The following is a 27,931-nucleotide window of genomic DNA, read 5'->3' as shown; positions in this document are numbered from 1 at the left end:
ACGTGAGCGGAAGATGGCGGCCCCGGCAGGCGGCGGGGGCTCCGCGGTGTCGGTGCTGGCCCCGAACGGGCGGCGCCACACGGTGAAGGTGACGCCGAGCACTGTGCTGCTGCAGGTGCGGCCGCGGGCGGGCGGCGGGCGAGCGGAAGGCGGAAACGCGGCGGCTGGGACGTGGCGCCGCCGCTCCTGCGGTTGCTCCGAGGGCTGCGGGGGCGGGGCCGGGAGGGAACCTTGGGGCGGGGCCTGCTGCGGCCAATGAACAGCCCTATGGCGCGGCGGGCCCGCCCTCTTCCGCGTCGGGCTCTGGCGCTTGGGGATGGGGGCTGGCTAGCCTCCTTGAGGGGATGCCTGGGGTCGCGGCCCCCGCTACCCCCATCCGAGCCCGCGGCGCTCCGAGCCCAACATGTCTTCACTCTAGGGTCACCCTCCGGCTCGGTGCTCTGTGGCGGCGTGTGCTGAGTCATTTACTGCCTTTAACCCGGTAGCTGGCCCATGTCGAACCTGTTATGTTGGAAATGCTTTTTGGGCCCTGTTATGTAAGGGCCGGCGCGAAGACACGGTGGGAAAGGGGGCTGAGCCGATGAATGGCAACTCAGTGTGCAGAGCGTGATGAAAGAGGGGCTTCCGTCGAGTGGGGAACCCAGGACCTCCTTGAGCTGGCTCTCTTTGGAGTTTGAACATTATTGTCTAGGGCTGGAGGGGCGTCCCTGAGTGTGTAGGAAGATACCTGTGGTGGCCAGTTGTTGAGGGCCTGATGTGGAAGGTCCCGCAGAACTGAGTTGACACAGCAGGCCCAGTGAGGAGAGAGTAAGCAGGATTTGCAGGTGAGGTGTGTGGAGGTGCTGAATGGGTGGTCCACGACTTGTATTACAGGCTTTGTCCTTCGGAGCCAGCGGGCTCTGCAAGAGGTGGACTCTGTGCCCTCAGCTGCCTCAGTGGCACTTGCCTGCCCCCGCCTGGGGCGACCAGGCCTGACACAGTGGCTCACACCCTCATCTCACCCTTAGGTCCTGGAGGACACGTGCCGTCGGCAGGACTTCAACCCCAACGAGTACGACCTGAAGTGAGTTTGCTCTGGCCAGGCCACTGGCTCCAAATCCATAATCCACCTTTCACCCAGGGCCCTGCTGGGGCTTCAGCCCACGTGGGTTTATTCTCTCACTCCCTGGAGGCCAGAAGCCTCTGATGATGGGGTTGGTGGGGCTGCATCCCCTCCAGAGATCTGGGCGAGTACCCTGTCTTACCTCTTTCAGCTTTGGGGGACTCCAGGTGTTCCTGGGCTTGTGGTTGCTTCCCTCTTGTCTCTGCCTCCCTGATCCTTGTGTGTTTGTGTCTCTCCTCTTCTGTCTCTTATCAGGGCACTTGTCTCTGAATTTAGGGCCTAGCAGATAACCCAGGATGACCTCATCTCGAGATTCTTAATTTCATCTGCAAAGGCCCTGTCTCCAAATAAGTTTACATTCATGAGTTCTGGGGGTTTGGCTATGGATATATCTTTTTAGGGGCCATCATTCCAACCATGGCAGAGAGCTCTGGGCCTTTGGTTGTGTAAGTTCCTGGTGGGGCTCTGAGGGCAAGAAGAGGTGATCATGGAGAAATGGGAAGAAACCTGTAAACTGCAAGTAGCTTCTGGTGGCCTCAGGCCCTGGAGCTGTGTGCACCAGTCTTTGTGTGCAGGCATTTTTCCAAAGAGAGGGGTTTCACCAGATTCTGGAATCTAGGGCAGTGAAAGAGTCAAAACCCCACACGAGTGGGTGTGGGTTTCTGTCGCATATGGGGAGCTTCCTACCTTAGCAGCATACAGCATTCGCAGTATGGCTGTCCTCACATCAGGGGTAGACAGGAGCCCGAGGTGTGGGAGACTGCTCTGCTAGACCTGGCTCGCGCTGCCTCTCACGTGGGGCTCTATAGAAGAGGTCTGAGCAGGCATGCCTCCGTGTCATTCCAGATCCCTGCCTCCTGCCCAGCCACGGAGAATCCCAGGGCCTGTACTGGGCCTTCCCCTGGCATCCTGTCACAGAGATATGTACTCTTTCTTTGCTCTCCCTGAACCTGCCTGAGATTTCCATGTGGTGCCTGGTTGGACTCTTAAAACATGTATTGATTTTTCTCTTGTCTTCTTTGTATCCACTGGCTGTGTAATTTGTTTAAAAACTGCTGCTCCTGCCAAGGAAGGGAGCTTCTTGCCCACGTGCGTGTGTGTACTTCATGAGGCCCCTTCCCCTCATCTCTAGGGCTCCGAGCGCCTCCCTTCTCGAGTTTTCCGTAGCTCTGCTGTCCTGTCTTGCACTTAACGTTGAAGTTGTTGTGTGGCAATTTCTAAAGTGTTGAAGATGGGTATCAAAGTTCTTCTTTCCTAGGTGTTCCAGACGCCCTTTGCATGTTCAGAAAACCATTGTTTCCAAAGGCATCTTGGTATTCATACTGCTGGGTGACCACTTCTTGTGTATTCAAATCTCATGTTCTCTTGCCAGTGCTGTAGTTCCCCCTCCCCTCCTAAACTGTCATTAAAAATGGAGCTCACGGTCTGACTTCTGAGAGGCATAAATAAGTTCTCTTATTCACTCTTCTGGTGAATCATTCTGGCCCCTGTCTGTGTCATAAAATCACGGCCACACGGCAGTACTGTTTTCTGTTACGGGCAAGAGCTTTCCTCACTCCCAAGTGATCTGTAGGGTTAACAGTGGTGGTTCTCCTTTCCATAGCATTTGTGGGAGCAGAGAGGGTCAGGAGGAGTGGGCCCAGGGTCAGGCAGGCTCCACGGCCACCTGGCTAACACCTTCCCGGCCCTCACCCAGGTGAGACAGTGTCAAGGCCTCCAAGTCCCAAGCCCCTTTCTGTCCCTCCTCTTGTCAGGTGTGGGTATCTGACTCTCTTTCAGTCCACAAACGAGATGTGATCTGAGCTGGATATCAGGAGCTGTACAGTGTGGTCCTAGCACTGCCTTTGGGTGGCCTGGGCTCCCTGTAGGTACTTTACATCTGGGTTTCCTGTTTGTGAAGCAGGCTGATCACAACCCTGGCCATGCTTCCCAGGAGAGCTGGCTGCCAGTGGAGACCAGCAGGTGTCTCGGAGGTCGCTGGATTCTCTACCTGTCCTCTTGGCTGTGGGTATTTCCCTCCTGACTCACCAGTTCACTTTGCTCCCACCAGTTCCATCCAGGAACCATCCGTCTTTGGATCCAGGAGCTCTGTACATGAGGGTCAGAGGAGGCTGTGGGCCCACGCGGGCCTCTTCCTCATCTGTTGGAAGCTCTAAGTTGCCAGGTCCCCAGCTGTAAGACATGCAGGACGTGGACAGAGAGACAGTGCTGCTCCAGGGTTGGAAGACCTGGCTTTGTGAGCCAGGAATGGTGGTCTCAGCCCTTTATCCCCATATTCCAGCCACTGTGAGGGCCTAGCTCTCCATGGGGATTTTAGGTCAGGTCATTCCATTTGTGATTCTCTAAAACCTTTGCCTCTGTCACTGGTCTTTGGGGTTGTGGCCCTGCTTCCAAGGATAGCAGGAAGCAGGGGAGACGGGAGCAGGTCATTTTGGCCAGTGGCCTGCAGTACAGGCGATTGGCCGCAGTGGCTGGAGTGCTGCAGCTCCGGGCAGTAGCAACAGGGCTTTGTTCCATTAGAACTTTTCTGTGCAGAGCAAGGTGCATGCCCTTCAGTTGTGCCCACGTGTGCTTTCATCTTCTGAGTTTGTAGTTGGACTGATCGCTGCTCCATGGTCTGAGGGAGCAGGCGCTTGCTTTGCCCCAGGGGTGACCTGTCTGTGTTCTCACTGTTCTTGCTCGAACTGTATCAGTGCTCAGTCTCTTTCCTTCAGAAGACCCGCTACTGGAGTCAGGGACCCACCCTGTCTTTGCAGGCTCTCAGGCCATCCCTCAGTTCTTGCAGCTTTGCTGCCCGGGACTGTGGAAGTGCTGGCCAGACATGGGCGTCTGCTCGTACCCTGCTCTTGGCAGTGCTGGGCTGTGTTCAGGTCAGGGGGCAGCCTGAGGCTTTGATCTGTTTTGCAGGTTTCAGAGGAATGTGCTTGACCTCTCTGTCCAGTGGCGATTCGCCAACCTGCCCAATAACGCCAAGTTGGAGATGGTGCCCATCTCCCGGAGCCGCGAGGGGCCCGAGAACATGGTAGGTAGCTCTCGGCGGCCGCACCTCCCAGCTCTTCCTTTCAGACCGCTGGGAATGAGCAGATGGGTGGGCTGTGGGGCTGTGCACGCGAGGCACTCGTCCCATCCTCAGTCAGGTGACAGCCACTTTTCTATTCCCCAAACTGATGATTGAAAATTAGACTTTTCATTATTTGTGCTGAAGTGTTTTGGGGTGGGGGCGGTTACTTGTGCTGTGTCCATGTCGGCATGCTGGCAGCATTCACCATAGAATGTCGCCAAGAATCTTAGAGCCGGCAGGACTCTCTGTGTGGCATCCAGTGCAGCCTCAGCTCTGGGATGAGGACAGGGTGAGGCGCAGGCTTCCTCTGACTGGGCGCAGCGAGAGCACAGCCCGAGTCACAGCCCGAGTCTTCCGACCGCAGCTCACTGCTTTCTACCAAATCCGCAGCTTTTGCTTCCTAGGGATTTAGCAAATGGTAGTGGATTACTACGGACAGACGAGAATCATGATGATAGCTACCCTCTTGTGCTCAGGCAGGTCCTTTAAGAACCAAAGTACAAATCCTCCCAACACTGCAGGGAAGCAGTTTTCATCCCGGGTGAAAGACAAGGCTAGGGCCTCAGCGGTGTGAGTTCTCAGTCTAGAGCCCACCGGGAGTCAGGCGCCTGGGGCTGAGCCTGATAGATCTCTTTTTCCATTACAGTTGTGGTTCTCAGCCTTTGATGTGGAAGGAACACTGACTTCCCTAGGGGATTCCTTGGGCATGGCTGGAGACCCCCTCAGGCTTTCCCACAGACGGGTTTCTCTTTTGTCTTTTATTGGGATTTAATGTAAATAATGGCAACCCACTCCAGTACTTTCGCTTGGAGAGTCCCTTGGAAGAGGAGCCTGGTGGGTTACAGTCCATGGGGTCGCAGATCGGACCTGACTGAGCGACTGACACACACAATGTAAATAAGCGTGCCCTGGAGAAGCCCCTTGGCCAGAAGGGCAGGAGTAGCCGGACCTAGAGAGTCACTGCCCGGTGACAATGGGCGGAGCAAGGTCCCTCACCTGGGGACGTTGAGCTTTAGTGTGTCTGTCACTTGACTGAGGGACCAGAGTATTTATCCCCCTTGTGGGTTATAGTAGACTTGTGTCTCTGTTTTGGGAGATAATTGTTAAAAGCATCTCATAAAACAGTGTGCTCACTTATTTAAAAAAAATTCAGCAAACACAGTACCCTCCGCCTGTACCCTGAGGACCAGACCTGGGCGGGGTGCAGCCAGGACAGCGCTCCTCTTCCTGACCTGGCTCCGACGTCTCACCCTCAGGTGCGCATTGCTCTGCAGTTAGACGATGGCTCTAGGTTGCAAGACACTTTCTGCTCAGGCCAGTCGCTCTGGGAGCTTCTCTGCCACTTTGCCCAGATCAGGTAAGTGCTGATGAGCAGGTTCTGGGCCATGCCTTTCTCCGCCATGGGGATGTTGCCGTGGTCACTGGGGTTGATCCGGAGCTGCAAGCTGGAGCTGTGCTTTGGCCTCCACCAGCCGCTGCTGGTGCCGCCTTCGGGCTACACCAGTAGCTCATCTGTCTTTACTGGGTGTCCTGGTGTGATGGCTGGGCCTCGCCCTCCTGGAAGAGCTTGTGGGGGACCCAAGAGACCCCCTCCAGTCTGGTGAACATTGAATAGAGAAGTAGGGTGCTGACAAATGCTGCAGCTATAAAACTCCCTTGTCATGAGAATGGGTTGTATTCAGAGAAAATACTGTAATGACAGTTGCCATGGGTCAGTTTCTATCTGGTGATTAATGGTTTAAACTTTGTTTCTGAAAGTGTCAAAATGGTAGTCTTTTAAGTTCTGATTTTTCTTTGTGGGATGGAAGTCTTTGTCCGCTTTTAAAGGTCTCCAGCTACAGAATGGAAGGGACCATGGAAGGATATAGTGGTTGCTGTGTGGCCTTGGGCAAGTTGTTTGCCCTCTCTGGGCCTCCCAAGGGTGATATGATGTTATGAGTTGATGTTTCTCAAGTGCCGAGAACTAGGTTTGTCTCTGTGGAAGAGGGGACTCTGGATGGGGTCCTCACGGTGACAGGTTGGGGAGGGTGAAAAGGGGAGGTGGCGGGGGGGCCACTTCAGGCACTGAAGGAGATGAGGTCCTAGATCCCTGCAGACTCCACACTGCTGATGTGGAAGGTGGTTCCCTGGGTAGGGTGGGGCTCCGCCCGCACTGTCCCGAGAATGGGGATAGATGAGCGTGAGAATTCTGGAGGTCCTAGTGTTGGGGGCACGGGTGGCTCCTCAGATCACCACCTGGTTACTGATAGCCAGCTGTACTGTGGCCAGAGCCCCAGTGTAATTGGGAGCTCAAAGCCAAGGTGCCCAGACGTTTGAGTGAGCCTGACATGACAGTCCAGTGTAAACAGGAAGGGACAGCAGCTGTCAGGACAGGCAAGAGCATTTGTTCCTTTTCTTGGAGGATGGAGAGGCTGTTGGAACTGGGGAGCTGGATGCCATTAAAAAGGAGGGTTCAGAAACAAGAACTCTCAGAAGCAGATCAGGAAGCTGCAGTACAAGGTGCTGGGGTCAGCCATAGCTGTGGATCAGATGGCAAGATCCCAGACACACAGGCCAGTGTGCTGCATGTCTGGGAGTGCTGCTGGACTAGGGGTCTGCCATTCTGCTGAGGCACCTGAGGGTTAGCTGGTCTGGCTGATCTGTGGCCTGCCTGAGCGCATTCTTCCCGTGGTAGCAGATGCCTGAGGGCACGTGGGGCCACAGAGGCGTGGGAGCAGACCTTGGACCTGGGGTGCAGAATCGGTGCCCTGCCTCCTCCTTGGAGGAGCCAGAGAGCCAGCGGCCAGACACGAGCACGAGGCCAGAGGATGGGGAGTCTGGACAGGCCAGTCTGCCAGCTCCCGCTGCCTCAACTCTAGAAAGAAAACAGAGCACAGGAGGAAGCTGGTGGGAAGCGGTCCTAGAACCAAAGGGTATGCGTTTCCGAGTGACAGGCTGGCTGTGCCTGGCCGTGGGGCCCCATCTGGTGGCATCACTGTGACTCGTCAGGAGCTGGGGATACAGGGATGGTTCCGCACCCTTGGGGTGGCGGGCTCGAGCTTGGGCTCTCCGTGGTAGTACCAGGATGGTGGCCGCGCAGTGCCTTCAGAACACTGTAGGAAATGCATTTGTTCTAGAATTCTCTGTTTTGCTAGATAGTTCTGGGGATGAGGATGAAACAGAGCCATTTTTAGACACACAAGGTCACACACGCACCACATGCACTCTCTGAGCAAGCTGCCGACTGCTCCGCCCTGAGATCTGCTCTGGAGGCAGAATTGCTGGACCTGTAGATGGCACTTGCCGAGGCTTTGTCTCCAGAAGCGCAGATCTGGGCCTTTGCTTGGAAGCTGGCATTAGCTAACTGTGAAGCAGGGTTCAGATGTGGGAGGGTGGGTGGCGGCTTTGGCGCCAAAACCATGGCCAGATGCCCAGTGAACTGGTGCAGTCAGGCTGGGGCCACAAGAGGGCCCTGCTGCCGGAGTAGGGGGCGGCCGCCTGACAGGTCCAATGTGGTGAGGGAGCTCCAGCTGGCTCATAGCAGCTCCCTCACTGGCTGGGTGGGTGGGAGGCTCTGGGAATTCCAAGTCTCCATGTGCCCAAGAGTGGGACAAGCAGGAAGTTAGTTTTTCTCACTTGATGCTTTTGGGAAGTGGTAAGCGTCCCTGAGCGACTGGCGCCGTGCATGGCCGGGAGCTGCGGGTGTGAGCTCGGCATCCCGGGTCCACTGTGGGTCGGGCGGTGGGTCCTCTGCTTGGGGATCACGGTGGACAGTGGCCCGGCCCTGATGCCAGCATCTGGAGCGACAGACTGTCCACTGGATGTGCCATGTGGGCCACACGTGCGGGACAAGGAGGTAATTCAGAATTTTCTGGTAGCCACATCAAAGAAAAGTAAAAACAGGGGCAATTAATTTTAGGAATATAATTAACTTGACTCAGTATATCCAAAATATTATCCTCTGAACATGTAATCAACAGGAAAAAGGAGATATTTTACATTCTTTGTTGGTAGGAGGTCTTTGAAATTCGGCGTGTCTCACACTTGGAGCTGGCCTCCCTCTGGGCCGGCTGCCCTGTGTGTGCTCAGCACCCGTGTGGACTGGTAGCTCTTACGGACGGCACTGGCTCCATGTGGGCTGGCCCATCCCCCTCTCTACTTCCCATGCGTCTGTTGCAGGGAGGCTCCAGGCATGCCATGGAGGCTCGATTCTCCCCTGAAGCCGTTGCCCCTGGGCACCTGGCCTGATTTCATGGCTGAGCCTGCTGGTCCATCTCAGCCATGTTCACCCTGTGGATAGTAAGAGCAGGGATTTAGGGGTCCTTGGGAAAGACAGGCCGTCTGCCTGTTCTCTTGGGGTTGTATGGTCCCCAAAGCACTGCGGGCTGCAGAGAAGCGCTGCCTGTGAGGTTAGGGACCAGCCGTGGTCACGCAGAGCCCAGACCCAGGGCCTTGTGGGCAGTTAACACAAGGCATAGATGCTGGACTCTTCATTCCGTGGTCTCAGGCGGGCCTCCCTCCCCGCCCCCAGCCTTTTTTGGAAGGGCCAGAGGCCACTTTGCTCTCGAAACTTCCCGTTCTGTCTTCTCAGGGGGAGGAATCCCTGTGATTTGGCCAGTCCTCGTCCTTCTTGCTCCATCTGGCGCTAACCTCATCTCTTTATGGGCTGGGTTGCTGAGTGTGGTGGGTGTGAGTCACCTGGCCCCTCAGGACATAGCCTCGCCCACCCTTGGGCCTTCTGGTGGCCTCAGGGGCCCCTCTGAGCCTGCAGGCATGGCTCTGTTAGTTTGGGTTGATTTCTGTCAGTTTTGGTTCTTCTTGTCCAGGAGTGTTGTGGTGCCAGGCTTGTGTCAGAGGCACCTGAGTTTGTACCAGCCCCGCTTGGTCAGGCCCAAACAGGTGACAGAAACAGAAGGGGCTCCAGATAAACTGCCTTGCCCCCCGTTCACAGCATCACTTCCCTGGGAGCCCTGCCGGGAGCCCACGTCTGTAGGGTGGCACTCTCTGTGGTGGGTGAAGGACAGCAGGGCCTTGGCCGACCCCCTGGCCCAGCCCCAGGAGCAGGTGTGCTGGCCTTAGTGAAGCAAGATCCTCCCCAGCACGCCCCATTGGGCCAGTGGCCCTGCCTGGGCTGGGGGAGCTGAGGGCAGTTCCAGGGGCACGGGTCCCCGGGAGGGCCCTGCCAAGTTCCCTCTGAGAATGAGGATCTTCAGCGAGGCCTGTGGCAGGGAGTGCCGGTTTCGGCTCGCCAATGAACTGGAACCTCCTGGTCCGCTGTCCTCGGCTGGACACGAGAAGTCTGCTAATTGGCCAGGAGAGTCTGGAAGCGATTGCAGCTGCCACTCCCCTCAGCGTGTTTTGGGGCCTCCTCTCCGATCCCACATGCGGGAACCCGATCCCTCTGGAGGAGCCGACATCAAAGCCGGGCTGCTGTTTGATGTCCAGAGGCCTCTGAGGACAGCAGGCAGGCCGGCCGGCCGGCCTTCCCGGGTGCTGCGTGCTCTTGTCCCTGTCTGTGATTTGCGGTTCCTGGGCTGCCCTCAGGTGCCGCAGGCGAGGATTTTGGAGGGAGGACGTGTGGCCGGAGCCCCCAGGAGCAGAGCGGGCTCCGCTGTCTTGCGATGGGCAGTCAGCCAGCTTTCTGAGCCCAGGCAGCTGCCGTCTCTGTTGCCGTTGAAAGGAGCAGGACCCCTGTGTCTCCCCCTCCTTCTTCCTTTCTGGGCCTGGGATCTTGTTTGCTGGAGTATCTTCCCTCGCTCCTCTGTTTCGGCATCTGGATGAAGAGCTTGTGGGCCTGGCAAGGGCTGACTCTCTGGCACTTTGGGGTCTTGTGTTTTCTTGAGGCCTGGCCCTGTAAAACACGAAAGCAGACAAGAGAGACGGGAGAAAGCATGCTGAAGCCGCCCAGAGGACATGGGTCCTCTGTCCCGGGTCTGGGGTGGCCCAGGCAGTGTTCCAGTGTCCATACATTTACCAGCTCAGCACCTGTGTAATCCCGTCCCAGCCACTTCTGTGTTTGAGCCCTGGGGCCCGGCTGGGGCTGAGCTGCATGGCCTAAGGGGGCTTCAGGTCTCCTGCCTGCTGCACATCACCCTTCCTGGAGGAGAGGGACAGGCCTGGGGCACTGCTGGGGTCTGGGATGGGCCTTTATTTGGGGGCTGGTTCTATGGTTATGTGTTAGGAAAGGCAGAGATGAAGAAATGAACTTGAGTTGGTTGTCACAGGCCTGCCACCAGCAATTTAACCATCCAAAGCCAGGGCTTGGCCACTGTGTGCTTAAAACCTCGATGGCCGTCGAGGTACAGGCCGGTGCAAGTGGTGTGGACTTTCCTGAGAGTGTGTGCCCGACTGTGCACCTACATGCCCTCCACCCTCCAGCATGCCCAGCTATGCTTCCCTAGGGCCCTCCCCTCCCATCTCGGGGTCTGCTTTACAGGGGAGGGGCATTGGTGGCCGGGCCTGTTGCCCGCCTCCCTGTTAGTCCCGGGGTTGCTCTACTGTCTCCTTGGAGTCCGTGTGATAGATCCGTGCCAAGTGATTCTGGTGTTTCTGGTGGCAGCAACCCGCTCAGGGGACAGGTTCAGATAAAAGCTCAGATCACAGTCCCCCAGGACTTGTCATCACCGACCGTGGGGACAGTTGCCAGAGATGTGAGGCACATCTGAGAGGTGACTGGTGCTGCCTGGCCCCTGTTCCGTGTCCTCTGTTTGCTCTGAGCCCCGAGGCCAGGGGTGGGTGGGAGACCGCCAGGCTGATGGCCAGCTGTGGGGTGGCCAGGGTGGGCGGGTCCCCATGGCGCTGGCCAGGGTGCCGTCCTGAGGGCAGCAGTGTCCCTGGGCAGGGGCCGCCTTTGATGCTCTCTTCACTCTCCTCACAGGGAGTGTCTGGAGCGGCCGTGTGAGGCCAGCCCGGTCTGCGTGTACATGAGGGATGAGGTAGGTGAGCTGCGGACCCGCCCACCTGGCCTGCACCCCGCCGCCCACTCCTAGCTGCCACACAGGCCCAGCCCCACTTTCCAATCTGGAAAATTCACTCCCTCAGACCTGCTTTCAAAGCAGCAACGGGCAGACTTGGGCCCTGAAAGCATGATGTGTTTCATGGAAAAAAGGCAGGACGCCGGCTCCGCTGGAACCGACCGCGGGCCGCCCGGGCTGCTCCCAAACCTCCCTCAGAGCCCTGTTTGTTTTCTCAGCTTCTCTCAAAGCCCAAGAGTCACAAAAGTGGTTTCATTTTAATAAATATTTGCTTTGCTCCATGTTTTGATCTTTTTCAAAACTGAGTGTGGCGTGGTGCAGGCTTGGCCTGGCACCGAGGCCCTGCCTGTCCCCGCCCGCCCGTGACGGGGGACCCTCCTGGCGCTCAGTGCCCTGGCTCACAGGGGCTTTTTGTTTCAACCCTGGCCAAGTGCCCTTTCCTGGCCCAGGGTGGCCACTGTCCCCGAGGGGCCCCTGGTATGGATGGGCCACACCCAACTATTTTTCCCAGCTTGAGGTTCCTGACCCAGGGCTCAGCAGGGTGAGGGTTCCAGGGCTATGAGTGGGAGGGACCTGAGGGGAGACATCTTCTCCTGCAGGAGAGAGACCACTGGGCCTTGGGCACCTGGGCCCAGATCGAGGCCATCGTGGTCAGTCCCGGCCCTCAGGGGGTTCATTAGCTGGCCAGATGTGGCTAACCCAGGCCTGAGCCCTGCCCACCCAGACCTCGGATGGGGTGGGGTTGGGGAGACAGACATGGATGAGCAGACAAATGCTCAGGTGTAGATTGGGGTGCAGAAGCTGGACCCAGGCCTTCTGGGTGCTGGGGCTGGCAGGGCGACCCCACAGTGCTGTGACATAGTGCCCAGGCTCGGGGAGGCAGCATGTGGCGGGCTCAGCGGATGGGGAGCTGCATCAGCACGGGGTCAGCAGGATGTCCTGTCCCCCTCACAGGTGACCGGCAGAGCCGCCTTGCAGAGCACCACGCTGCAGTCGCTGGGCCTTACTGGGGGCAGTGCGATCATCAGGTGGGGCGTGTTTTTGAGTGTGGTTTAGAAAACGGGGGTCTCACAGGAAAGGCATCAGGAAACATGGGGATGCCCAGACCCTTGCCGGTGGCTTCTCCTGCCCACAGCCTGGGGGCTGGGCACCCTAGGGTGCAGCGTCGGGTGGGGGGATCTGCCCTTGGCAGGGTTGGCATGGTGACCCCATGCACATTCCTTGCCCCGGGAGGTGAGGTGGGTTGGGAAGGGCTGTGGGGTGCTTTTGGGGCACTGGGTTCAGTTTGGTAGTCATCAGAGGCTAGGGGGCGGCACCATGAGACCCAGGGCTCCACGTGTGGAGTTTCACTTGCTTTCTGGGCCTCTCCACTCAGGTTTTCCATGAAGCGATGTGACCCTGCCAGCAAACAGGAGCCTGGGGCCTCCTGGAGCAAAAGCCCAGGAAGCCCGACCCCCTCCATGTCGGCTGACCAGGCAGCCAGCAGCCCTCTGCTCCCGCTGAATTCGGCAGGGCTCAGCCAGGGCGATGTGAGCCGTAAGGATGAGGCAGTGAGCCCGGGTGCCAGCCGCGTGGATGGCCTAGGCCCGAAACCAGCAGATGCTCAGGCGAAGCAGATCTCGAAGGAGCCCCCACCTGCCCCTTTTGTTCCTTTCTCTGGTGGGGGACAGCGACTGGGGGGCTCCTCCGGGTCTGCCAGGCCTCTGATGTCATCTTCAGCCAAACTGCCAAAGTCCTTCTCCAGCCCTGCAGGCCCCTCCAAGCCGAAGAAGTCGAGGCCTGGCCAAGAGCCCCAGCCAGAGCCGGAGCCGGTAAGGGGTGAGCTGGGCTGGGCACTGGAGTCTTTTTTCCTGACAGCACCTGACCTCGTGGCTGGTCAGCCTAGGGTACAGCAGGGTCACTTGGGTACGTTTTCATCTTCTCAGGGAAGTGATGTTTTGGCTTTGTTTTGCTTGAAATTAACTTTCTTGAGGCACCACTTTAGATGTACTGTAGATGGGTTTTGACAAACCTGTGTGTCCCTGTGGCCACGTCACAGTCAACAGAGCCATCCTTTCTAGAGCCTCAGAGCTGGTACCTCGCCTTCTGCTAGGCTGGTGGGTTTGACCGGCACTGATGTGAAGGTGGTTTGGCCTTGATTGTGCCATGCCACCTTTACTCCTGAGCCAGGCGTTCCCCAGCTCACCCGTTGTGTCCCATTGCTGGCCAGAAGAGGGTGAAGTTGCTCACTCTTCACAAATGTTGTGGCCTTGTGGTCGGGCCTTGGACATCTCTTCTGGACATTTGTGGAAAGTTCCTGGTGGCCACCTGAGCCACGGCTGGGAGGAAGGTGCATGGCCCTCTCTGAGCTCGGATGGAAGGGCGCAGGCTCTGGGTTGCCTCTGTGACGCCATTTTCCTGTCTGATCAACTCTGTTGAGGTATTGGGTTGGCCCAAAAGCTCATTCAGGTTTTTCTGTAAGATACTATGGAAAAACCAGAACGAACTTTTTGGTCAACCCAGTACAGCTTACTGCATAGACACCTGCCATCAGGGCAGCGTGGGGCTTTTGTAGATGTTGAGGCTGTCTGTGGGCACCTTTGAGCTATCGTGAGTCTCACACCCTCCCCTGCAGTGAGGCCCGCTCCCATCTTTTGCTCTGACCATACACAGACATGCACAGTGGCCGGAACCCTGCATCTTGGATCATGCTGAGCAAGGGGACCCCCAGGTGGCCAGCATCTCTGCAGAAGTGAGGCATGTGGCCAGTGTCTGCCTCCCCGCTGTCTGATGGTGCCAGCCCCCAAGGCCATCTCTGGTCTTCTGTAGGTCAGGCCAGCCCTGCCCTGGTCAGTTGCAGTCTTGGCAGAGCTCCTAAGAGGGAGGACAGGCATGACTTCTGTTGGATCAGGTGCTTGAGCTGGGTGCCGATGCAGGACTTTCCCCTCGGAGTGCCTCTGGGACTTTGTCCAGGAGGGCTTTCATGAGTCACAGGGCAAAGCCCCCATGGGCTTGTGTCCCTCTTTGTGACTGTTCCCTCAGCAGTGCTCACAGACCCTGTTTTCAGGAATGGCATGTTGTAGATTTCTCAGTGTCTTGGGTTCCTGGGCACCAAGGAATGTCTTGCCCTGGGACTGTCTTGGGCACCCTGCCTCCTGGGCTTGGCCCCTAAGGAGGCTCTGTGCATTCATCCAGAGTCCAGCTTAGGCCTCTGGCTTGTGGCTGGAGAGGGTCTTTCCTAATGGAGACCTTATGGTGGCGCCAGCCTGGGTTGGCAGCCTGGCGGCAGATGCTCACCTCTGGAGCCCTTGAGGTTGCACAGGTGCCTGTGGGCATTGTCTGAGACACTGCTGCACCTTCGGAGTGGGGCCCCCAGGTTCTCCACCCTCCTCTCCCCTTCCTTCCAGCCAGAGTGACTCCATGTGCCCACCCTCCACTCAGGATCCACTTGAGGTTTTATGTGATGAGAAGGATGCCGCTGCCAGAAGAAAATGCTCTTTACAAATCACCCTTGCAGGTGATGGAGAGCCATTGCAGGATTCCCTGCCTGGACTGGGAGCTTCTGGAGTGAGGGTGGTGAGGCTCCACCTGGGTGGTGGGATGCTCACCTGCTTTCCTGGTTCCAGCAGTTTCTCAGTGTCACTTGGAGTCTGCAAATAATGTCAGTTTTATCTTTTTCTTTGGGTTCTTCTTTCTTTCTTTTTTTTTTTTTTTGTTTGTTGTATAGCAGTGATTGGGTTTCTGGTGTCTGTTGAATAGCAAATTTAGTGAGCATTCTTATCTTGACCTTGATCTTACAGGGAGTAATCTTAGTTTATCTGTGAAGGATGCTGAAGACAGTGAAAAGTCTCTTTATCAAATCAAGGGTTTTTATTTCTAATTCTCTGAGAATTTTTCTTTATCGTCAGTGTGGTTATTTTATAAACTGCTTTTCCTGAATTGAGGTAACTCCACACCTTATGTCTCCTTGAGTTCATTTGCATGCTGTGGTTTTGGGTAGATTTCTCTGCTCAAGCCATCCTTGCACTCCAGGGCACAGTTTCAGTGATGTGTTTAGCTGGGCTGTTAGTTGCAGTTGCACTGATGTGTTAGTGCTGGAGCCTGCCTGCACCCTGTCTCTTCTAGAGCCCCCTTCCTGGCTTTCTGGCCCCCAAACTCAGGGGCCCCTCCCCCAAAGGGCAGGCCTGAAGGGAGTTAGATCCCCGGGCCTGGTTCACCCCAACCACAAGGCTCTGCACTCAACCACTGATTCTGGGCCCAGGTGATGAGACTGAGGGCTTCATACTACTATTTAATGCAGCCCAAACATCAGTGTAGAAGCCAGTGGGGTCCCTGAAAGGGACTCTTGCTCCAGGTCACACACCGGAGGAGAGTGGAAAGTAGGGGCACCTGTGCCTGTGTGTTGTGGGAAGGTGGGGCAGCTTGGCCATGAAACAGAGCCTGAGTCCCTGCAGAGGAACAGGCATCGGAGGTCTCCTCCTGCTGAAACGGATGGTGGTGGGAGGGGGGTGTTGGAGGTGGGGTGGGGACTGAGCCAGTCCCAAGCCCCATGAATGGCCATCCTAGGGAGTTAGTGATGGTACCCTGGCCTTTCAGGGACCCCACTGGTTTCTACACTAATGTTTGGGCTGCATTAAATAGTAGTATGAAGCCCCCAGTCTCATCACCTGGGCCCAGAATCAGTGGTTGAATGCAGAGCCTTGTGGTTGGGGTGAACCAGGGCTGGGGTCCTGACTCCCTTCAGGCCTGCCCTTTGGGGGAGGGGTCCCTGAGTTTGGGGGCCAGAAAGCTAGAACTGGGGCTGGCTGTCTCCTCCTCCCAACCTAAATCCTGTGGCTCTCTGCATCTCTTGGGAACCCGCTGACACCCATGTCTGTGTGGGGAGTGGCTTGGGCTGGTGCCGGCCTGGTAGTGGTTGCTGTCAGGCGCAGGTTCCCAGTGCATCCCCGAGTGCTGACCCCAGGGGCCCCAGGAAGGAGGGGTCCTGGGGAGGGTCCGCCTGGCCGCCAGCAGTGCGTGTCTTTGATCTGGGAGCCCCAGCAGCTGGTTGATTGTGGAGCATCCCCCGCCCACCCGCCTGCCTCGCGCCTCCTGTCACACTGACGGCCGCGCACCCGGAGGCCTGGCTGGCCACATGGTGTCTGCTTTGTGTCCCCTCGAGTCCTGGGGGAGGGGAGAAGGGAACAAAACAGAACTTTTGGGGGAACTTCAAAGGTACATTTTAGTAATCAAGAAGAGTTTCCAAGTTTCCCATTAATGTTTTGCCTGTGTGTGGTTTTGGATTTGAATGAAGAGTCAGAAGAGACAGGATGAAATACAGGCAGGTCCTCGGCTGAGGCCCAGGATGGTTTACAGACCCGGGCGGCTCCTGCCTTTGATGTCAGAACATTAATTATTAGAAGGTAGTTTTACTGGCCGTCAGAACCGGGTGCGGGGAGAGGTTGGGGCTGCCCGGCGGCCCCTGGCCTGTCCTTTGAAGTCCTTCCTCTGGCCCAGGAGGCTGCCCCGCAGCTCTTTGTGCTGCTGGGCCGTGCTCCCAGCAGGCATCCCCCCACGCAGCTGGCACAGGGGTTCGTGATCAAAGGCCCCGACCCCCTAGGCAGGGCTGGCTGGCCGCCGTCTCCCTGCCTGCCCCCCACCCTCTGGGGGGTGGTCTCTTCCCTTGGAGACGTGGCCCCGTGGACTTGCTCTGCACCTCGCACCCACACCTTGGGGCAGGCATCAGCTTCATCTATGGCTGTCCCCGGTTACTGGAAGGTTTAGAACACACCGGACTGGGGGGACCCTGGCCAGGACCTGGGGGCTGGGGTGGACTGGGAGCAGCGCCTCTTGCTGGCTTGCCGCCCTCCTTCTCTTGGTCTGGGGTGTCTGTCCATGACAGCCCCCCAAGAGCACAGCTCACTGTCCCCTGTGTGTGAACCCAGGGTGGGTATGAGCTGTCCCTGACCTGCTGGTGATTGGATACCCGCGGGCGCCAGCCTTGGCCTTAATTGGGATGTCCTCTGAGGGTTTTTGGCAGATAGGTCAGCCGCTTAGAAGGCCCCAGCTGAGTCTCAAGGCGGTTTCTGAAGCCTGGTGACCGGCAGGTGCCCTCCAGCTGTCCCTGTGCTCTGTCAGCCATGACTGGACTCAGGGGAGAGACAGATGCCCAGCCTGCGGAGCCATGATGGAGAACAGGCGGGCAGGGCACCCCGGCCACTGGCACATCTTTTGGTACCCAGAGCCGCCCACAGGGCCAGGAGGCCTGGTTGGCGGGCCCCCATCCTGATTGGGCCCCGGGGCTCCCTGTGTGGGATTGCGCCTGGCCCTGGTCCGCTGTGTGCGTTCACTCCCGGGCCTGCTGGCCTGGAACACGCGTCTTCCCCTGTGGATGAGGAGAGCCACCCCACGCCCCGCGTCTGCTCATTTCAGTCCTTGGGGGTTTGTGCACTGTGTGCACAGAGATGCTGGCTTCAAACTGCCCGTGTCGCTGTTGCAGCCCAGCGTTTCTCTTTTAAGATCCGCTCTGGTTTTTCCTGCTCGGAAGGCAGGCAGAGTCAGGTGTGGACCTCGGCCCCGGGCTGGGGCAGACCTGGCTTCTGCCTGTGTCATGACGGGCCCGGCGGGTGCGGGGCTCAGGTTGAGTGTGACCTCGCCAGTCAGGCCTGGCCTCGCGTTGGCTCGGCGCACGCTCCGGAGGGCGGCCGGCTCAGAGTGACGGAGGCTTGGCCCACGTCCCTCCCGCGTAGTGATTCATTTCAGCTCCAAGCCTCAAGGGGAAACGCTTCACATTCCCTGTTACCAAAAAGCATTGTCAGAGGACAGTCTGGGCAAGAGGGAGGCGGGAGGGACACAAGAGCCCTCACAGGGAAGCTGGAAAATCTGGGGTTGAGGTCACCTCCAAATAGTTTCTGCATTTTTTCTCCCTGTGTCATCACGTCCTGGAAAATTACCGTCAAGAAAATGAAACCTCAGCGGGCAGTGAGGCCGCTTCTGACACGAAGGGACCCTCGTGTGCCCAAGTGGGTCCTCAGCCACTTGTGCGGTGGCCACTGGAGCATGTCCACCAGCTGTCGGGGGATGCCATGGGCCCAGATCTTGGCCCGGTGCCCTGTCCCCTCCAGGCCCAGCCCCTGGCTGTGCCTGTGACCTCACTGACCTGGAGTGCTGCTGACAGTGGGCGGTGCCCTCACTTCCTCCCCTCGGGTCTCCCTCAAAGGGCCTGTCCCCTGGTGGCTGCGGTTCTTTCTAAAGGTGCTGGTGGCCGTCCACAGCTGGTGGCTGGTTCCCAAGTCCCCATGACCAAGTGGCCCAGGTGTCAGTCCACTGTCTGTCCAGCCTCAGGCCATTGCTCGGGGCCTCCTCTGAACATCAGCCGCAGAGGGTGCTCCTGTCATCCCACCTCCGGAGGGTCTCGTCCCTCCCCAGGTGCCGTCTGTCCCCCTTGCCAGTTTCATCCAGTTCGCAGACACCCTGACTCATCCACTCTTCGCATCTACTTTCCTCCTTTCTGGTTTTCTGGGTGCTGTCTTGTCTGTAATAACTTTGGTGGAGGCTGCGACAAGGGAATCTTTGCCAGGGTCGCGTGTTTGCAGGAAATGAGGGACCCCTGCGGGGTGTTTCACCAGCAGGGTTGGGTCCCTTAAGGCCCTACCCTTGGAGCCTGCAGACACCCGCTGTGCCTCCCCTCAGGACAGTGCCTGTTTGCTCATCTGCCACGGGCAGTCGTATAGACCCCCCACCTCGCAACTCCGTGGACTCAGGCCCCGGGCCCTGGCTGCTGCCTCATCATTCTGTTCATCTTCTCGCTGACAGATGCCCACAGCGTGGAGGCCATCAGGGGAGAGACCGGCTCCTCTGGCATTCCGGGGGTTAAGGGGTGGGGGAGTCAGAGCCAGTCGCTGCCCTGAATACTGACAGCCTTCAGGAGCTGGACTCTGAGCCAGTGATGGAAAACTTGAAGTTTTGCCAGGATGACCCAGGCCTGGTGACATTGTGTTCTTGGTGGAGACGCATCCTCCAAGCAGCTCCCGCAGGCTCTTGAAGAGTAGACCTGGAGTTCTGGGCTGTGAAGACAAGCTGTCAGGTGTGCTGAGGAGGTTCCAAGCCTGCCACCCCACAGCGGGGGTTTCATCTTGGAGCCCCATCCCAGAATCGGGGGCTCTGGCCCTCGACCAGCACACAGGAACCCAGTCTCTGTGGTGAGGGCGCCAAGGCCCCTGACAGTGGCCATTGTGGGCCTCTCTTTTTCCTCCCCTGATGGTGTCTCATCCTAGACTTCTAGTCTCTATCCAAAAACATCTCCATGAATCCATCTAGGATGAGAGCTGTGTGCGTAATAACTGCCCATGACCAAGGAACGGCGGGTGAAGGAACAGCAAATGAGGGCCAGATTGCCGGCAGAGCATCTGAAGTGAGCGGGGCCGAGGCTTGGCCTCCCCTGGTGCCGTGTCTGCCGCACTTCCTCCCACGTGGAGCTGTCAGGCCCTCTTCCCTTTGCTGGTATCTCTCCTCTTTGCAGTGGAAATAACTCCACTGCACAGGCTGTGTGGAGGTGTTTGAGGCCCCCTGGCTTCTCCCTTGGTCACTTGGTAGGACAGGGTGATGCGTCCTACCAACCAGCCATGGAAATCCACTCTTCTCGTGGGACAGGGCCCTCCTGGGGCTGGATCAAGGCAGCAGCTCTGGGACTTGGGTGGTCTGGGCTCTGATGGGCGGCATCAGACCCCTGGCTCCTCTGCCCAGGAGCAGGGAGTTTCCCCAAGGTGCAGACGACGCGGGCAAGTCAGAGTCATCTCGAGGTGGCTCTCCCTGGCCCTCTGGCTCCCACGTGGGACCCTGGCTCCAGGCTGCTGTTGGACAGACAGACGGGCTTCTGGAGCAGAGCTGAGGCATGTGTGGGAAGAGGGGCATGAATTGAGGGTAGATCCAACACAGAGAGATTTCTGTCAGTTTACGGTCTGACTGAAGGTCAGTGGCCCCTGAGCAGCATGAAGCCAAAGGCTGATGTCGCCCACGTCCTTGTTCAGGAAGTTGTGGAAGTTGTGGGAGGGCTGCGGTCCTCCAGGTCACCCCTGGGCTGTGCGCTGGAAGCGCCCAGGACGAAGAGGCCAGAGCGGCCCCACGCTCTCGGGGTCGGGCTTCACCAGTGTGTCCCCCGGAGATCAGGGGCACTTCTGGATGGTCAGGCTCAGCTCCAGGCCACAGACCGTAGGTCACCTGATGGCTGGATTCTCAGGGCAACTCACTCGTGTGCCCACACGGCCCTCTGAGGGCGGGACTGGGGCAGGGTTGCCTATGGGCTCTCTGCTCACGCGCCCAGGGGCCTGGCACTTGTGGACACTGCGGTGCCCAGCTCAGGCACATCCATGTCTGCCCTCACCCTCCCCCAGGAGCCCAGGCGAGTGCTCGGCCCTTCTGGAATGCAGGCGCCGTGGCTGTGGGGGGCAGCCTGGCGCCTGGCATCTTGTTATAAAAAGCTTGGCGTGGACTGCCTGTGGGCTGCAGGAGGGTTGTGGCTTTGAGGGGGCAACCCCCAGGGGCCTCGGTCAGCCACCTACCGACCCCACTGCCCAGGCCTCAGCCAGTCTTTCCTAACCACCCTGCCACCAATGCCCTGAGATCAGAGGGCCTTCCTGGCGAGAGCCCACTGCCCTTTGTTACGAGGCGTGACTCAGCTGTGCGCTCAGGAATGGCAGAGACCTGCTGGCCTGGGCAGGCAGGGCCTCGGGGGTGGCTGGGGGAACAGCCCTGGGCCACCTGGCAGGTGCACTGGCCAGCTCCAGGATGGTGAGTCTGACTTTCAGAGCCAGCAGGGCTGGGCTCGGGCCAGAGTACAGGAAGGGATGAGCCCGGCGCTGGGTGTCGAAGGCAGAGGGTGGGATTCCTGTGCAAGGCTGGGGCGTGGAGGAGAGGGCAGGCAGGAGCAGGAGGCGAGAGAGGCCTCACCCCAGACGTTTGTGGACGGTCCGTGAAAGGGAGGGCAGGACCTGGTGTGGGCCCCACAGGATACCTCCGTCTGGCCGGGCTCCGTAGGCAGCCTCAGCATCGTGAAGGTATCTTGCCCCGTCGTCAGTTGGGCCACACCCGGAGGCACCACAAGCAGAGTGAGCCCTGCCTTGTAATTTCTGTCGCCGTTGGCTGCCAATTAGGAGAGAGGCTGTCCCTTCCTGTGTCCCCACGATGGGCAGAGGGCGGGGCTGACTGCTCCCCCAGGGAGGGGAGGTGGGGTCAGTCTAGCTATGGGGCCAGCGGCTGGCAGGTTTTTGCCAAACCTCTAATTTAGGGGCTGTTACTTGTCCTGCCCCTCCCATGGAATCCCTGACGTGGCCCTGACCAGGGTACTGTTCCCCAGTTTTGTTCCCCACTTTGGGAGACTGATAGCAGGTGGCTTCCTGGGGCTCTTGGGGAGCCCCCGTGAAGACAGGATGAGAACAGAGATGCTGCTGTTCATTCACTGTCCAAGTCCCCCCAATAGTCAGGGTGCCGTCTGACCTGGCTGCGCTGAGATCCTCGGGCCCTGTGCCCTGTTGGTGAGGGTCTTGGCATTGTCATTGCTGAGTGGATGGGCCTGGGGGGAGGGGCCCTGGTCCTGGAGAGGCGTGGGCACCCCATGCCCCACCCTGGAGCCTGGCCACGGGCTGACAGGTGGGGCCGGCAGCACAGGGTCAGCTGGGGTCTGCATGGCCAGCCCAGCCCCTCGGGGTGGGGAGCCTGGGCCCCTCGCAGGCCCTGCATAAGCTGAGCTCTCTGCCTGCTCAGCCAGTGGACCGAGACCCCGTGGTGTGCCACCCGGACCTGGAGGTGCTGCTGCAGGCCTGGCCTGCGGAGCTGCCTGATGAGTTCTTTGAGGTGACCGTGGACGACGTCAGAAGACGCTTGGCCCAACTCAAGAGTGAGCGGTGGGTGTGCCCTGGTTCCTTCTGATACACCCATGCGCTCAGCAGCACCTCGGAGGGTGGGGGGCCCAGGCAGAGCATGCTTAGTCCTGTCTGGGCCTGTGGCGGGGAGCAGCTCACAGAGCCTGAGGGAGAAGCTGAGTCCAGCTGGTGTGGGCCTCCGCTCTGGCTGGGGAGACCTGGGACCTTCACTACTGCCCGCCCCCTCCCCAGGAAGCGCCTAGAAGAAGCGCCCTTGGTGACCAAGGCCTTCAGGGAGGCTCAGATGAAAGAGAAGCTGCAGCGCTACCCTAAGGTACCCCGGGGGCGGGGTTGGGGGTGGTGCGGTCTCCGCACGGCTCTGCGCTGGGGCCTCCTGTGGTTCTCGCAGCCCACAGGCCACTGGCCATGGTCTCCTGTACTTCAGCCCAGGCCGGCAGGGCTGCGGTTTGTTAATGAACCAGTCAGCCCCGTTTTAAGATGAAAAATGTCACTGTGTTTTCACAAGTGCACGTGGGTACTTGTCTGGTCCTCGCGTCCAGCGCATGGCCAGGAGTTTCAGGGGGCAGCCAAGGTGAGGGGGTGCCAACCCAGTGTCGGGGAGGCCTGGCCACTGTGGGCCCAGGGATATGGCTGCCTGGGTTGGGCTCCAGCTGTCCTGCTGACAACCCGGCTTGTCCTGGCCTAGGTGGTCCTGAGGGTCCTGTTTCCTGACCGCTACATCCTGCAGGGCTTCTTCCGCCCCAGCGAGACCGGTAAGCAGCCCCGTCTGGGCGGCCAGGAGGGCGGGAGGCCCCGCAAGCCCCTCCAGGCTCTTTCCATCTGGGCTCTGGGGCAGGCAGTGGGCACAGGGCTGGGGGCCGGCTCTTCGCCAGAGGCCTGACAGAGCAGCTGGGCAGTGCCTCTGGGACTGGGTGCCCTTCATGCACCCACCTGTTCTGGCATTGGTGGGACAGAGGGGCACACAGAGAAGATGGGCTCGCCTACACCCAGTACCGGGGTCTCTGGCCTGGGACTGCAGCTCACCTAGAAGAAAGACAGCCATGCCACCAGTTTTGAGTGGGGTCCTCCGTGACCTGGGGGGAATGGTCTGCACAGAGGTTGGACCTGGCTTGTCCCATTGCAGGGGGGGTGGCCCTGGAGTGGGGTGCCTGCTTACCCACCCTTCCTCCTGCAGTGGGGGACTTGCGGGACTTCGTGAGGAGCCACCTGGGCAACCCCGAGCTGCCGTTCTACCTGTGTGAGTGCTTCCTTGGGACCTCCTTTCAGCCGCCCCGGTCCCTCTCAGTCGGGGCTTGAAGTAGCTTTTCCCACAGAAGCAGCAGCGGGGGCTGGTGGGTCTTGTGCTGGGGCCTGAGCATGAGTCTGGGAAGGAGGGTGACCATTGCTCTGCTCAGTACTCCTGTGCCCTCTGCTGCCCACCTGCCCTGGGCGAGGTGGGGGCTGGGGGAGGGGGTGTCAGGGAGAGCTGCTGGCCACCTCTGGAGCACATCTGGGGGGTTGAGGGGTCAGGTGTTCCCCTGCGGTGAGTCTGCCCCTGGCTCTCTCCCCAGCTTCTGGCTGTTTTTGCAACAGCCGAGAGACGGACAGGGAGATGTGAGCTGAGGGGGCTGCTTCAGAAATCCTCCGGCTCACTCAAGCCTGTTCTAGGAGCGGGGTCGGGGGTGTAGGGGCAAGCATGGGCAAAAGGTGGGGGTGGTGATGGGGGGAGGGGAGGGGCAGGGCACTTCCTGGTGCAGACAACCACCTCTCCGCAGTCATCGCTCCTCCAAAAACCATCCTGGACGACCACACGCTGACCCTCTTTCAGGTACCGTCTGGGGCCAGCCTGGGAGGGACAGTTGCCAGGGAGGGCGGGTGAGGCCACAGTTAGAAGTATGATAAGGCCTTGTTGAGGGTTGAACTTGTACCAGAGTGCCTCTGAAGGCAGTTTTGGGGCTTTCCAGTCTCTCGTGCCTCCTGCTTCAGTGGGGATGGGCTTGTTCAGCTGGCTGCTGCCGGCTTGAGCCAGGACTGCCCCTGGATCTGGGTGAGAAGGGGCTGGCACGTGGGGCTGCTCAGGGACCCCCGAAGGACCAAGGGTCAGAGGCCTCAGTTCAGGTGGCCAGCCGCCCAGGAGGCCCCTGGGGTGCCAGCTGCCAGGCAAGTTTGGCTGCAGACTGGAGGGGCTGCTGCCAGGCCTTCTGCCCTGCCCCTTTCTGTCCCCTGGATCCCATGGCCTCCACTGGGAATGCCATGGCAGGCCCTCCCTGGGCACTGGGGGCCCCCAGAGCTCCCAGGGTGAGGAGTGTGGATCCGGTGCCCTGCTGGGCTGCAGTCCAGAGCCAGGAGGAATGTCCTGTCCCTTCACCCCAGGAGAGCAGCCCGGGGCCTCCCCAGCCCTCTGGCCTAATGGTTTCCTCTTAAAGTTTCTTCAGATATTTTAATTAGTAACAGAGGCTGGCCTTTGTTAAATGGCCAGCAGGCCCTGCAGAGGTCTGAGTTGGGGCAAGGGGATCTGCTTGCTGCCTGGGGCTGCCACCATCTTGGGGGAATGGGGCCAGACCAGCAGAGAGTCTAGAAGCCTCCCAAGGAAAGGAGTCGAGGTTGGTGGGAACAGGGTGCTTCCCCACATTCCCACTCCCCCTTCTCAGCCCCCTTCTGCAGCGCCCCCCTCCCCCCGCCCCCCCCCCCCCCCGCCCCGAGCCCCAGAGGCACAGGGCCTCCTCCTATCCCCACCCGCCCTGCCTCCCTCCCTCCCTCCCTCCCACTCTCCCTCTTTGGCCAGCCTGTTGATAAACATTGAATTTGGAAGATGCTTTGGGATGGAGAGAGGCCAGCGTCCAGGCAACCCCTCCAATTAGGAACCCTGGGGTGCTGCCTGTCCGCCCACGCGGCCTGATTCCTGGTGACACTCTGCCCCCTGCTACTAGCAGCCGTCTCCTTTCATCCGTCAGCTCGCCCTGGAGCCGTGGGGCCTCCTCTTGGGGTGGCGCCCCTGCCCGCCCGCGATCAGAGAGCTGGCAGGGCTCAGGGAAGGAAGCCTTCCTCCCTCCCGCGGGTGAGCGGGTGCGGAAGCTGCCGGCTTTCATGTCCCTGGCAGGCCCCGTGCTGGCTGCCGGCTGCCCTGGAGGCTGCCTGGGGGCCAGTCCTGTGCCCCAGGAAGTGACAGCTCAGGGTGGGTGTTGGGGTTGGAAGCCTAGCTGCCTGTTTTGGTCACGGGGCCAGGAGAGTGACTGTTGGGCGAGACGGGTGAGGTTGAGGATGGGCGGTTGCCAAGGATGCCATCCATGGACACAGAGGTCCCCAACAGCCCCCGTCATACCTGCTTCCTGGGTCCGAGCCCCCTTTGTGCTGGTGCAGCCCCGAGCCTCAGGGACCTCCCTTTGCTCCTGTCTCAGCTCCCCTCACGGCCTCCCCCAGAGCCCCAGCATCAAGCCCCACCCCTCGGTGATGCCCTGAGAGGGCCCTGAAGACTACCACGATCTGTGAACTTTGTCAGCCTGACCAGAGGGGTGCGCCTCCCTCCTGGAGTCATGGTGGTCTTCTGTGCTTTCTACTCACCCCTTTTTCCAGTGGGGTCGTCCCCTGGGACACAAGCTGGCAGGTGGGGGGCTTCCAGCAGGTGCAGAGGGCAAGCAGGGAGACCAGGTTCCAGAAGAGCTGCCTTGAGGGGCCCAGAGGGGCCCTTTAAGGCTTTAAGCTCTGCAGCCCCTATATGGCCCCACTGGGACGATCCTACCAGTGCTTAGTGGGTTGGCCACCTGAGAAAGGTTGAGGCACTGTCCTACCTGTTTCCAGCCCCTCCAAATTCCGGTGCCTCCAGGGCCGGGGGCAGCCCCCAAACACCATCCAGGCCATCCCTCCACAGCAGGCTGGGATCCCAGGCCTCAGAGTGGGGTTTCAGAGCGTTCATGGCCCTTTTCTGTTCCTCTGCTTTGCCTGCAATCCCAGCATTCCAGGTCTTCGAAGCTTCCTTCTATTAATAGTCCCCACCCAATTCCAAGAGCTCAGAGCTGAGAGGACACGCTCAGCTGGCAGCTGCGGCCCTTCCGCCAAGGGCTGAGGACACGGCTCTGGGTGGTGGCCTTGCTTCTCCTCAGGCCAGCTCTGGGGGTTGCAGCCACTCCTGCCTCGGACGCAGAGGTGGGAGTGGAAGCAGGTGATGATGCTGGGGGGCTCTGGGATCCTCTCCTACAGCCCTGATTTCTGCACCATAGTCTGGCCTCCTGCCTAGGAGGCCTCCAGGGACGTTTCAGGGGCCGTGTGATGCGTCCTGTGCAGGTGGGGCCAGTCCTTGAGCGGAAATCTTGTGCCACCACCCCCATGGACAGGGTGCCAGGAAGAATGTGGGGACCCCCTACCCTGCAGGAGGGGCTTCACACTGGCTAGCACTGGCTTTTCCTCATAAGGTGACCCAGTGCCAAGTCAGGGAACCCTTATGTGAGCTTTCAGGTCAAGGCAGTAGGCCTGGGGGCACCTCTGGGCCCAGGCTCCCAAAGCAGCTTGGCTCCAAGAGGCCCCCTGCCCACTTCCCCATGCCTGGGCCCCCCTGGAGAGCCCTGCACATGGCGCACCCGCTTCCCATCCAGCTGCTCCCAGTGGACCGGGCTCACCTGTCAGCCCCTACAGGGTCCCCCCTCCATTCTTGGGCAGCAGAGGTCGGGGGGGCTGGTGGGGGCACAGCGGGCTGCGCCTGTGTTGGCGGCCACCTTGCGCCCCCATGCCCCCATCCCCATCCGTGCACTTCTGTTCATCCGCATCTCCTCTGACCTCTCGATGTCTCCTGTAGTCTCTGGTGAGGGTGGGGGTGGCCACAGCCTTCAGAATATTAAGCGTTGACCCTGGGACCTGGGCAGGAAGGGGAGGCAGTTAAAAATGCCAGAGCACGCACACCATAGGAGCTTCCTGTTCAGTTGGTGCTTGGGGCTGGGCCCTGGCAGGACCCTGTAGTTTGATGCCCTGGCCTGGCTCACACTGGGGTTGGTGCCAGAGAAGGAACAGGTGAAGCTGGGCAGCGGGCGGTGTGATGGGAGGGGCCTGGTGGGGCTGTAGGCCTCCTCATTGGAGCCCTGGGCCTAAGAGATGCGGTGCCCGTGAGGCCAGCACGGAAGCGGGCTGCAGCCCTCCCTGCTCCTCCCTGCCATCCTGTGCCCCACGGTGCCCACTTGGTCCCTGAGCTCCTCTCCGCCCTCCCTGCAGGCAAACCTCTTCCCCACTGCCCTTGTGCACTTTGGACCTGAGGAGCCAACAGGTGGGTAGGGTCCCTCTCTGCCCACCAGTGCCAACCAGCCCTGGGCCCCACTTCCAGTTCCTGAGATGCCCCAGAGCAGAGGACTTCGGGTCTGGGAGGGAGACCTGTGGCCCCGATACCCCTATACCCTACTGCTCCCCAGGGTTGGGCCATACTCCCTCCCAGAGCAAAGCAGCGGTAGGCAGGTGGGGTCCCGTCTGTGGCCTGAGGGTGCACCGGGCCTCCTGCAGGCAGCTACCTGGAGCCCAGGCTGCTGGAACACACCGTCTCCCCGTCTGCAGCCGACGTGCTCGTGGCCAGGTGCGTCTTCGCGAGGGCGGGGGGCCACTGGTGCAGCGCCGCCTCCGGCACCTCGGCCCTCACGCCCTCTTTTCAGGTGCATGTCCAGGGCGGCGGGAAGCCCGCCCCCACCGCCAGCCCCTGACCCTGCACCCCTTGACTTGGAGCCAGCTGCTGAGGAAGGGGCAGTGGGGCCCCCTGAGCCCAGCCGGGGGACAACGCAGCCTGTGAGGAGGGATCTGGGCAAAGTGCCCAAGTGGTTGAAGCTGCCAGGTACCCTGGGGGCGTGGCCAGGCAGGGAGGGGCTACGGGCAGGGGCCCGGGGCCCCGAGGTCACCCTGTGTTTGCCTTGCAGCCGGGAAGAGGTGAGAGCCGCCAGAGGTGCCCACTCTGCCAGCCACAGGACCCCTGCCCACCCTGAGCGGGAATAAAGACGCGAGCCTCTCTTGAGACCCTCCTGTCATCTTT

The 27,931-nt window shown here is 59.7% G+C and overlaps 2 protein-coding genes and 1 non-coding gene across 6 annotated transcripts; all 3 read left to right on the top strand.

Annotated features, from left to right (window-relative positions):
• Nucleotides 1-27,915, top strand: ASPSCR1 (ASPSCR1 tether for SLC2A4, UBX domain containing). 4 transcript variants are annotated; one of them, NM_001104980.1, is given in 16 exon segments: nucleotides 1-115; nucleotides 1,008-1,063; nucleotides 4,010-4,124; nucleotides 5,420-5,520; nucleotides 11,020-11,077; nucleotides 12,071-12,144; nucleotides 12,492-12,927; nucleotides 21,836-21,975; nucleotides 22,186-22,267; nucleotides 22,640-22,706; nucleotides 23,129-23,191; nucleotides 23,709-23,761; nucleotides 27,133-27,184; nucleotides 27,415-27,484; nucleotides 27,561-27,736; nucleotides 27,819-27,915. In NM_001104980.1, coding segments are annotated over 16 exon segments (1,659 nt in total). In that variant the 5' UTR covers nucleotides 1-13; the 3' UTR covers nucleotides 27,833-27,915.
• LOC132343110 (uncharacterized) lies at nucleotides 12,934-19,451 on the top strand. Its single transcript, XM_059878609.1, has one exon. The coding sequence runs from the start codon at nucleotides 17,240-17,242 to the stop codon at nucleotides 18,221-18,223; it is 984 nt and encodes a 327-aa protein (XP_059734592.1). The 5' UTR covers nucleotides 12,934-17,239; the 3' UTR covers nucleotides 18,224-19,451.
• On the top strand, nucleotides 13,215-13,293 carry MIR2346 (microRNA mir-2346). Its single transcript, NR_031285.1, has one exon. It is a non-coding gene; the product is annotated as a microRNA mir-2346 (primary transcript).
• Nucleotides 27,916-27,931: the final 16 nt, after the last annotated feature.

Source organism: Bos taurus, chromosome 19, assembly GCF_002263795.3.
Source record: "Bos taurus isolate L1 Dominette 01449 registration number 42190680 breed Hereford chromosome 19, ARS-UCD2.0, whole genome shotgun sequence".
NCBI lineage: Eukaryota > Metazoa > Chordata > Mammalia > Artiodactyla > Bovidae > Bos > Bos taurus.
This window is presented reverse-complemented; position numbering and strand designations above follow the sequence as displayed.

Excerpts from the sequence above, each read along its gene's own strand:
- ASPSCR1 (XM_059878032.1), top strand. The coding sequence starts at position 14 with ATGGCGGCCCCGGCAGGCGGCGGGGGCTCCGCGGTGTCGGTGCTGGCC. Across the intron at positions 23,192-23,708 it reads CGAGCTGCCGTTCTACCTGT|TCATCGCTCCTCCAAAAACC; the intron begins GTGAGTGCTTCC and ends ACCTCTCCGCAG. Across the intron at positions 23,762-27,132 it reads ACACGCTGACCCTCTTTCAG|GCAAACCTCTTCCCCACTGC; the intron begins GTACCGTCTGGG and ends CCCTCCCTGCAG.
- LOC132343110 (XM_059878609.1), top strand. The coding sequence starts at position 17,240 with ATGCCCAGCCTGCGGAGCCATGATGGAGAACAGGCGGGCAGGGCACCC.